A 10896-nucleotide genomic window follows, 5' to 3' on the forward strand; every position below is an offset into this window, starting at 1 on the left:
ACTCAAAATGCACTAATTTACATAATTCTAAATGAATTTTCTTCTGCCCACTGTGATCTCCCCACACGAAGCAAGCATTATGAAAGTGAAAGCACTCCAGAGATCAATAACAAGAAAGATAGACAGCATGACCAGTATTGACTACTGGGGTTGACTAAAAAAAAACTCAATCTTTCCTCTCTCCAATACTGCCATGAGTTCTACATCATTTGTGTGATGTGGGAAATATTCCATCAATATTGTACAAATGATGTTGGCATTAATTTTAAAATCCACCCTAGACTCCACCCCTATGCCATCTGCCCAAGACTTGGCCCCTGTGCTATTTGCCTGCTATAGAAATCGAATTCAAAATGCATAACAGCTTTACAACACAACTACTTTACCTCAACTGGTACAGTTCTCTTTAGTATTATACTAAAATACAGCAAAACGGAAACATATACCCATAAAATTCAGAAATTTTCTGGATAAATTTCTCAAAAAAATCCTGGACCAACCTCCTGCACCTGTATGTGTCTCCAGCATTAATATCTCTTTGCTAGAGCAGGCCATGGTGTCCCACATATGACTAAGGTGTGAATCACAATCTAAAAGGCTTCACCAGGTGTTGCTATTAAGTTATACATGGCCTGGGCCTATACTGGCCAAAACCTAAGTTATCTAACTAAGTTAACTTGTTCTAGTGTCCTATAACAGTACTTTAAGGTATACAATATTTTTAGTTAAAGGTTTTTTTCTGTTAAGACCTAAACAAATTTCAGGAGTTAATTGTTGATTATCATCATTGTGAAAAGAGATGCTCCTATGCAAAATACTAGTTGTCTTGATATAAAGCTGTAGTCTACAACTTGGAACTTATTTTTGTTTTTGTATACTAAGAGGTCCATCCTTCTTAAGATGATAGTATGAGTTGATTGACAGATTTGACTGCTGTTTCTAACAAATTGGAAACTGCATAGAGGCTCATTACCTGGCTCATTTTAAAGTGCATCAGATAAATGGTTTAACTGTTAATTTTAGTACATGTTAAGTATGAGTTTTAGTAATTGCTCCTTTTTAGTCTCCCATTGCTTAGAATATTAATCCACAGTTTAGTTATTGGTGGGCAGGAAAGGAAATACTTTCTGTAAGTGGCATTTACCTAATGTCATGAGAGATAATTACAGATATTTTAGGTCATTTGGATTTCTCGTGTGCAAGTGAATTGGTGGAATTAGTAGAAACTGTAAACACTTTAGCAAATTAAATGTTATTATGTTATATCTTTGTTGTTCGTTTAAAAACATCTTACAGTTGACTTTTACCATTTTATCCTACTGAAATCAACCCCAATAAGTACTGGGCATAATTCAGTCAAGTCTAAGTTGGTTGGTGCCAGCTCACTCTGACTGTACAGGAATTCAAGTGTCCAAGCCATGACCACCTCATCTTAGTTCTTTGGGATAATGCATCTAAGACTACTTGATTTGTCTTGTACTCCTCTTTTCTTTTTTTTTTAATGGTTGAGTATGATTTAAAGAAAATTTGGCTGCTATTTTTAGCAAACCAAGTGAAATCCTTTCACTATATAAACTGTCCTTGTGCATAATCAGAGGCAATTTGTATTTTACAACAATTTTGGCTTAAATTATTTGATTAAGACCAACTGGAAAATTTTGCCTAGTACTCTATTTTGTTTCTTTTTTATGCTAGCATGGGTCAGATGGACCATAATCGTCCAACATACATAGACTTATTATCCTCTTAGACAGATTAGAGGCCACATCTTGAAATGTTCATACGTTTTAGTATTTTGATATTACTTCTGTCACTTTGCGTTCATCATCATCAAAAATCTATTTTCCATACTGAGATAGAATCCAACAATCTGAAGATTGCATTGTGTCTACTTTAACATGCTTTCTGAGCTACGTGCATTATTCTGCGGTACTAGCTCTATTGAAGTTGCTATGCTTGCAAGACTAAGATTCTCTTTGAATTGAACTACAGTTGAGAGAGGGGTTGCTTTATACTCTGGGATGAGGGGTAAAATGAGAGAGAAGAATCCAGAACATAATAGGTTTTTTTGCTCTGAGGAACACAGCCATTCACATTATAGAAGAGAGGTGGGAGCAAGGCCATTTCCCTAAATATACCAGTGTTCTATCTTTTCTACTTATCAAAATGTTAGTCTTTGCTAAGTTTACTTTGTGGCCCCTTACTTGTAAGTTTAGCTTCCAAGTCTGGAATTTCCTCTAATTACCATTTAGGTTCAGTTATGAGAACTAGATCATTAGCATATAGGAGTTCCATGGACAGCCACTCTTAAACTTCTCCATGATGGCCTAGAGACTTTGATGAATAAGAGAGCAGTGAGAACTGAACTTTGCTATCTTCTCATCAAATTCATTACTGAAATCATTGTTGACTCAGATTATGAGTTCAAGTTCCACCATTGTCACTTTTGCTATTCGTCTTTTGTGGTCAATTAAATAAGATACCAGTTATGTACTGGGATCTATGTAACCAACTAAATCCCTTCTCTTCCCGTTCTCCAAATTCCTGGCTTTGTGTCTGTTAAAAATAATTTTACTCAGTTTGAGCAGAAATGCTGGTAACTGGAATAAATGTTACAAGATTTAATTACGTTGCTTCGCATTCCAAGAAGAAATGAGGTCAAAAAAAACAAAAAAAGTCAGTGCTTGTTATATACTGAGGTTAATTGACTCAATTATACTCCCTCTCCCCATCTTCCTGCAAATTTGTGATTTCATACAAACCTATATGGGAATCGCTATCACCTAGTGAGAATGTTGGTTGATTATATTAAGTTGAGGCACCTCCTGTTTGTTTAGGTGTTTAACACATGCTGCAGTTATCTTCTGATGCCTTACAGCTGTTGGTAACCATAGTTACTAGCAAAATCTAATTAATGTAGGGTATCACAAGTGTTATAATTCATCACTAGGTAGTAGCTGTGCTGCAGTTTGTTGACTTGAGTTCAGTTCCTACTGAAATCGTATGTTGATTAAAAGAAAATAAAAAAAGTTAAGTCTTTTAATCTGCAGTTTGATATTTATTGTATTTTGTTTCCTGTTCAGTTAAAACTACTTTTAAACCGCCCAATGCACATTGTTTTGTACCTGCTAACAAAGCTACATCACTAATGTCTGAGCTTAGTCTATCAGGCTCTCTGCAGGTTCCACCTTCATGGGTGAGTGGTAGCAATAGAAAGTGCATCTGGTTGTATGCTAAAAATGTGTGTAAATAATCTCTGCCCTTACCATCTACAGCAAATCTATGTAATCATCATCATCATTTAGCATCCGCTTTCCATGCTATCATGGGTTGGACGGTTCAACTGGGGTCTGGGAAGCCTGAAGGCTGCACCAGGCCCAGTCTGATCTGGCAGTGTTTCTACGGCTGGATGCCCTTCCTAACGCCAACCACTCTGTGAGTGGAGTGGGTGCTTTTTACATGCCACCGGCACAGGTGCCAGACGGGGCTGGCAAACCGCCATGGTTGGATGGTGCGTTTTACGTGCCACCGGCACGGGGGCCAGGCGAGGCTGGCAACGGCCACGATCAGATGGTGCTTTTTACGTGCCACTGGCACGGAGGCCAGTCGGGGCGGTGCTGGCAACGGCCACAATCGGATGGTTCGCTTACATGCCATCAGCACTGGTATCACAGCTGCAATTTCCATTGATGTTGATCGACTTCGATTTTGGTTCAGATTTCGATGTAATGAAGTACAAAATATATAAAAGATTTGTCTTAGTATACTAAGTTGATGCATTACCTTTTGTGATTAGTTATGTACAATAGGTGAGCTTCTCTGTTTCATGGAGCAAGGATAAAGTTTGATGTTCATACTCTTTTCTAGCTGGTAGTTATAACCAGTAATCAACCTGAGTTTTGAATTCTCTTATCTGCTTTTGATTGTTGGTTATACTAGAAATGGTAACACACTGAGTAAATTTTTTGGTGGAATTTAGTTCTATCATTTAGAGTTATCATTATCTTTTGTCCATTTGTGGATGATGAATTGGCATAAAACTGGGGTCAGTGCAGTTATCTTTCACCCTTCCCTCTACATTTGTGGTGGCCCTCAGATTATGCTAAGACAAATAAACCCAGTAATAATTTCTATCTCTTACATTCTATTTCTTTTTTTACAGGATGCTTTCACAGTCAACCAGCATACATCCGAGGAGGGAGAGCTTTTGTTTGGCCTGGAATTCAGAAAATACAGAGGTCAGTATCAATCTATCAATTATTTTTGTTAAACAAGCAGAATATATTTTAACCCTTTTTGAGACCAATTTTAAATTAAAACCATCACTTAAAACCATTAAATTAAAACCATCACTTAAATCCTTCTAAATTCTTGATTATTTTCAAAATTAATTATGACTCATAGCCATTGTATTTCATTAGAAATAGTGCCATCAAAGGGTTAACTTTTTTACTTTATATCTTTTATTATAATATTTATCAATTTAAACATTAGCTTTAATCTTAGATAAAATATAATTTTCTCCTTACTGTCTACCTTAAGGTAGATCAACCTGAGGTCTTTTCTTTAATCTTTTTTTTTAACTATAGTCTTAGTTACTTAGTATGATTTTCTCTGATTGGTTTAGAGGAGTAAGGGGTAAAAACGAAGAAATTACTGGTTCCATGTTTGTGTTATTTTTAGTTTATTGCTCCTGTCTATGAAAATAAAATTTGTTTTACATTAGTATAAAATGCATGATTTAAAACTACAACAGTATTCAACACTACAACTTTGAGAAAATACATCAGAGGAGTGTTCTGAATAATAGACATTGTAGGTTCCCACATATGTAATATCGTGAGTTGAAAAACTTCAGTCAGTTGAGACTATCCATACAATTAGTAGACAAAAACTCTATGGTTGTTTAAAATCTAAAAATAACAAATAAACCATGACAAACTGGAATAGTTTTGATTTTTTTTAACCCTTTAGTGTTTAAACCGGCCATATCTGTCCCAAATATTCTACATGTTTTATATTTGAACTAGCCATAACTAGCCTCTCACATCTAACCTACAATGTCATTCTAAAAATAAACAATCACATCATTGAAACCTCAAAGCTATAAGATAATTCATGAGTAATTCAAAACAATTTGAGTGGAAAAGTATTACATTTAACAGAGTAATCTGAACATTAAAGGGTTAAAGCCATCTGGTGAAAGTAATGTGTTTTGGTATGGTTTTCAATAACAAATCTGATAATGTTAAGTATCATCAGTTGAGGGTTAAAGATCAGATCCACTCTAGTTTTCATTATCTATATTGTCCAATGTCAAGGTGGCGAGCTGGCAGAAACGTTAGAGCGCCAGGCGAAATGCTTAGTGGTATTTCGTCTGTCATTACGTTCTGAGTTCAAATTCCGCCGAAGTCGACTTTGCCTTTCATCCTCTCGGGGTCGATAAAGTACCAGTTTCGCACTGAGTTGATGTAATCGACTTAATCCCTTTGTCTGTCCTTGTTTGTCCCCTCTTTGTTTAGCCCCTTGTGGGTAGTAAAGAAATATATATTGTCCAACCTCACTGTCTTCAATTTGGTTTATGTGCCTCTCCCCACCTGTAGTCATGAATGTTGGGTACAATCATGAATACATGCAGCTAAAAATGAGGTTCCTCCAAAGGATCTCTGGAATAGTGTTATTCAACAAGGGTGCATAGCTCAGGGAGCAGGGAGTCTCTGCAGGTCAAGCCACTACTTCTCCCCATTTGTTAAGTCACAGCTCCTGTACTACAAACATGTGATTAGAATATTGCAGAAAACAATTGCAAGATGGATTTTTCAAGCTGATCCAGCCAGCAAGAGCCCTAGAATAAGACAATTAAACACAGTCTGTTAGTCACGCTTAGGGATCTAACTGAAAAGTGTAATAACTTCTGATAGGACCCTATGGAAGAAATGCCTAAGGACTCTACTTTCTCAACCCTTTCCCGGAATAGTGGGTAGAGAAAATGGATGGATGGATGATCTTACTGCAGTCATCTCCCTTGCTTGTTTTTACATTTTTAAACACCTCTAGAGGGAGTTTTTGTCTAATTGCTTGTATAGTCTGTCAATGTTTTTCAGCTCACTACATTTACAGTATTCAACTTGTTCATAACATAATTACTAGATTGCATTTCTCTTGATCTTTTGTTATTTTTAGTGTTAAGTAAAACCATAGATGTCCAAGACACAAAAGCACCAGACTAAATGCATTATAGTACTTTGTTTCTTCCCTTCCTTTTCTGAGTTCAAATGCCATTCATGTCTGCTTTCTTTCATCACCCTCTTGTTTTAAGAAAATAAGCACCATTTAAATCTGCAAGAATCAATTTGATAGATTATCTCATCGCTTTGCTCTCCTCTTTTAGACAAATTGGCCTTGTATCATTCAAAAAAAAAAAAACAATTAAAAATAATTAGTGTTATTTAATTTGAAGACAGTGATGTAGCAGAATCACTGAAGCACTGAAGTAAAAGCTTTTTTTGTATTTAGTTTCATTGCTCTATATACGTAAAAAATCTTTGCTTCTGTCATCTTGTCTACTGTTATGCACCACTACCACCACCATCATCATCATCATCAACATTTAACATTCACTTTCCATGCTGACATGGGTTGGATGGATTGACAAAAAGTGGCAAGGCCAAAGGCCACTCTAGGTTCTATAGTCTGTTTCCATGGCTGGGTATTCTAGTGTACTAAGTGTTTCTATAAAATATCAGTAGCAGCCTGTCTCTTATATGAGAAAGATATCATTAGTACTATTCAGACCTGTTGTCAGGTCAGGTCTGATGTATGCAGCATCGGATCCTACTACTGGTAAACTGTAAACCAGTACAACCTGTGTCAGTGGGGTAGAAAGGGCTCCTTAGCCGTAGTGAAGGCAATCTGTCTAGGGAGATAACCTTACAATAAATTACTCGGTCTGTAGCTTAGAAATACTGGGTTGACATCCAGTGGGAACAGCTTTGTTTCATGGAGGAGGAAAGACCTTCTTTAGTGCTTGGTTGTACAATGCTTTCTAATGTGTGTAGTAGCGGCGCACGCACACATTATTAGCCATTTGAAAAGACTATGGAGTCTCGACCACAGTCGAACAATGATGATGATGACTATTCAAAACCCAGTTAAAATAATTTAATGTCTTAAAGAAGACAGTGGATGTCAAAATCAGTCGAACACAAGAAGTTTTGGAAACGGTTTATGTACCTTTGCATTTTGAGTTCAAACACTACTGAGGTTTGCTTTACCATTCATTCTTCAATGGAGTTGATAAACTAAGTTCCAGCCATTGTTTAGTCTTAGGTCAACCCTGACCCAACAGACCAGTGATCAACGACCATAACCATCTCATTTTTCTATTGGGAAAAGGTTATCAACTGTGCCTTTTTCTAAGACAGTGGGTGTAATTTGAGGGTGATTTGGCTGTTCCTAGCAGGTGGTTTGATCTTAACTATAACCTCCACTTCAGGCGGTGAGCTGGCAGAAACGTTAGCGCGCCGGACGAAATGCTTAGTGGTATTTCGTCTGTCGTTACATTCTGTGTTCAAATTCCGCCGGGGTCAACTTTGCCTTTCATCCTCCTGGGGTCGATAAATTAAGTACCAGTTACGCACTGGGGGTCGATGTAATCGACTTAATACCTATGTCTGTCCTTGTTTAGCCCCTTGTGGGCAATAAAAAAATATATAACCTCCACTTCAAAATTTGCAACCTTCCTTTTGATTAGTGGAAAAAAAAAGGTAAAACAGCAGATATTGTAAGATTGGATAAAAGATGGTTTGATGGTCTTTGTTTTATAGGCCTACTGGGTCAGGGGATGGGTGATATGGCACTGAACAAAAACAAAGAAAATATTTGAAGAAAAATGTAAGCAGTAGGTGGTAGAATGTTATATATGCTTGTTAGCCACTTGATATCTTTCAACCTTTCTGCTTTTGTAGGAGTGACAACTTAGGTATGTAAAGACTTTGAATAGTAAAAGATTGTTAGGGCCAAGTGGAGCGGTTGGTGTCAGTGACTGGATGACCTGGGTTGCTGGTTGTTTGTTGAAGCCATTGTTGTGGTTGGAGTAAATTATAAACAGATTAGATCTAGGAAGAAACTTGAATTGAGGCAACTATTATTTTAATGTAAATATCATATAACCTAAAAATAAACATAGAAATAAGATTACTTGAGATAATTTCATTTGTAATGCTCTGATATCTTTGTTGTTTAGCCCCGGGTTGTCATGATCCAGGAGATGTATGTTCTAGCCAAGATCACACCACACTTTGTTCTTCACTCTGTGTATCTTTGGTTATATTATCTAATGTGTCCCCTTTTTCTTTTTTCAAAGCAGTAAAATGTGACTTGAAAGAGTTTTGGCTGCTTTTTCTAATTGGTCAAAGATCCCCATCTTCTCCTCTTTATTAACAGACAGAGATGGTCTGGTGTTGAAAACGCTGTTGCCATTGAGTGAAAAGGCTGACTGCAAAAATAGATTTTATCTTTGTCTTAGAAATTGCAGCTGTTTAATTTGATAAGGTACTTGGCTACAAGCTGAAGGTTCGAGAATTCATATCCTGTCACCAGTATGACTGCACCAAGTAGATGGCTGAGGTACTTAACTTTCATAGTTATAAATAGCTATTATGAATACATTCTGAAGGTGCACTGTAGTATAACTTCATATGCTCACAGTGTTAATTAAATTTTCTATACTTTTAAGGTCTTCTTTTGTAGTTGTTTGTATGTGTGAGGGAGAGTGAGAGAGAGAAAGGAGTTGGTGCTTAACACTACGTTTTGCTTGGTCCCCTTACCTGTTTTTGTCTGGTACAAATTATAGCTTTGAGATTCAGGAGTTAGTTTTCGGTTGAGTGATTCTGGATTCACTCCCACTGTATAGCATGTTTGACCAGAGCCTTGTAATTTAGCTTGAATCAACTGAAGCCTTGAGTGAAATACAGTCAATGGAAAATGCATAGATTATATGTGTTCTTTGCTGTTGGATTTGACCCTTCCTTCAGTTTAAGCCATTATATGCAGAGTCCATTCTGCTGTAAACAGCCTGATGATGACCTACGAAGCATGGTTTCTTTGTTTCCCACTGTCTTAGAAGTCCTGCAAAATGCTCATTAGTGCTGCTTTTCTTCTCTTGACTAATCAATAAAGGGACCCCGTTTCTACTTCGCTATAATATTGATTTTGAATAGTTTTGTGAGCTTAGTCCATGATAGAAACATTCGCACATAACCTTTGCTCCTTGTTTACCAGTTTTATCGCTACCATGTCAAAACATATTTGAGATGGATAAATCTTTATCTTTAGCCACATTGATTTAATAGAAATTAATCACTTCTTTAGAGAGATTTCATTTAAGTCCCCACTCCATCATTCAGTTATAGTAATATAAATTGTGAAATTCTTTTTTTCCCCCAAAATCTCTGCTTGTCATTTTGTCAGTCTTCTTGGTAGTAATTGTCAATAAATATAGAAAAATAACCTACGACTTAAGAAAAAAATTTTGTTCAGTAAACCTTCCTCTCTCTCTCTCTCTCTGTCTTCCTTGCACTTTCTCTCACGCGCTTTCTCAGTCTCTCTCTTGCTCTCTTTCTCTTTCTTCAGTTGGACACTCAAATATTCTACAACCTCTTCAAGCACTCAAAGACCTCCTTGCAAACCTAGCTCTCAAGCAGTAATATTTCCTGTCAAGGATTTGTTTATGATATCTCTATTTGCAGGCAAGAGCATTTAGTACAAGATTCCTCTTCGGGTTTTCACAACTTAGCTTCAATTACTCTTAATTCTGTATTGGGCATTCCGTGAAAAATAATGTCATTGGTTTACTGCTTTTCCGGTAAGAGTGACAAGGGAGTGTCTACATCTTCAGCGCAATAAATACACAGTATTTTTGCTCAAATGCACCTGTTTCCTTGCTCACCAATATACATTGCTGAAAGGTGTGTGTGTTTGTGTCCCTCAGTATACATGTGTGTCTGTGTGTTTAGAGATACAGGCATGGCTTGGTGGCTTCATAATCTCATGGTTTTGAGCTTAGTCTCTTTCCATGGCACCTTGGGCAAATGTCTTCTATGATAGCCCTAGGCTGACCAATGTGTTATGAGTGAATTTGGTAAACCATAATTGTGTTGTAGCCCATATATGTGTGTGTCCTTGTATTTATCTCTCATTGCCTAACAACGGTGCTGGTTTGTTTATGTCCTTTTGACTTAGTGATTTAGCAATGAGTGACCAATAGAATAAATATCAAACTTGAAAAATAAAAAAAAAAATTTTTCAAAAAATAGCACAATTAAACCCTCCAAGTTGATGCTTCAGAATGGCTGCAGTTCACTGACTGAAATAAGTAAAACAATAAAAGAATATATAATCAGCGTCTGCCTACATTATGTTGACCTCATCTCACTTACTAGGTATTGGTCCGCCTAAGGCTAAGGTAGAAATCGTCATCTACTTCACCAAGTTGTTGCAAATAGATAGTGTGGCTTGCATAGTTATAATATAAACATTACCTGCAATAAATTATCTTCTCCAGGGAGAGATCTTCTTATCTGCATAGCTGAGCATTGGGCTTAAAGTGGTATTTACCTTTCGCTTATATATTCTTTATTCCATCATTAGGCAACATACATACAATATCTGTAGCCCAAGAAGTAGATTGAGTTGTGCTTAATTGGTTAATTATAAAACACTTTGTCAGATTTTTCTTGCAACTCCATATATGCTTCTTAATTTACTTGTCAGGTCTTTATTAACCCTTTCATTACCAACCCGGCCAAAACCGGCTCTGGCTCTGTAGTACAAATGTCTTGTTTTCATAAGTTTTGAATTAAAATATTCCACCAAGCCTTAGTCACAATTTATGTT

At 36.7% G+C, this 10896-nt stretch overlaps 1 protein-coding gene across 7 annotated transcripts in view; it reads left to right on the forward strand.

The window, feature by feature from the left end:
• LOC115215792 (flotillin-1) overlaps nucleotides 1–10896 on the forward strand; it is a 103757-nt gene that overhangs the window by 38090 nt on the left and 54771 nt on the right. For all 7 annotated transcript variants that reach the window (XM_029785099.2, XM_029785113.2, XM_029785093.2 and 4 more), the window contains one exon: nucleotides 4163–4238. In XM_029785099.2, the coding sequence (XP_029640959.1) occupies nucleotides 4163–4238 (76 nt within the window). The remainder of the gene's footprint in view (nucleotides 1–4162; nucleotides 4239–10896) is intronic.

This window comes from Octopus sinensis, linkage group LG1, assembly GCF_006345805.1.
Source record: "Octopus sinensis linkage group LG1, ASM634580v1, whole genome shotgun sequence".
Taxonomy (NCBI): domain Eukaryota; kingdom Metazoa; phylum Mollusca; class Cephalopoda; order Octopoda; family Octopodidae; genus Octopus; species Octopus sinensis.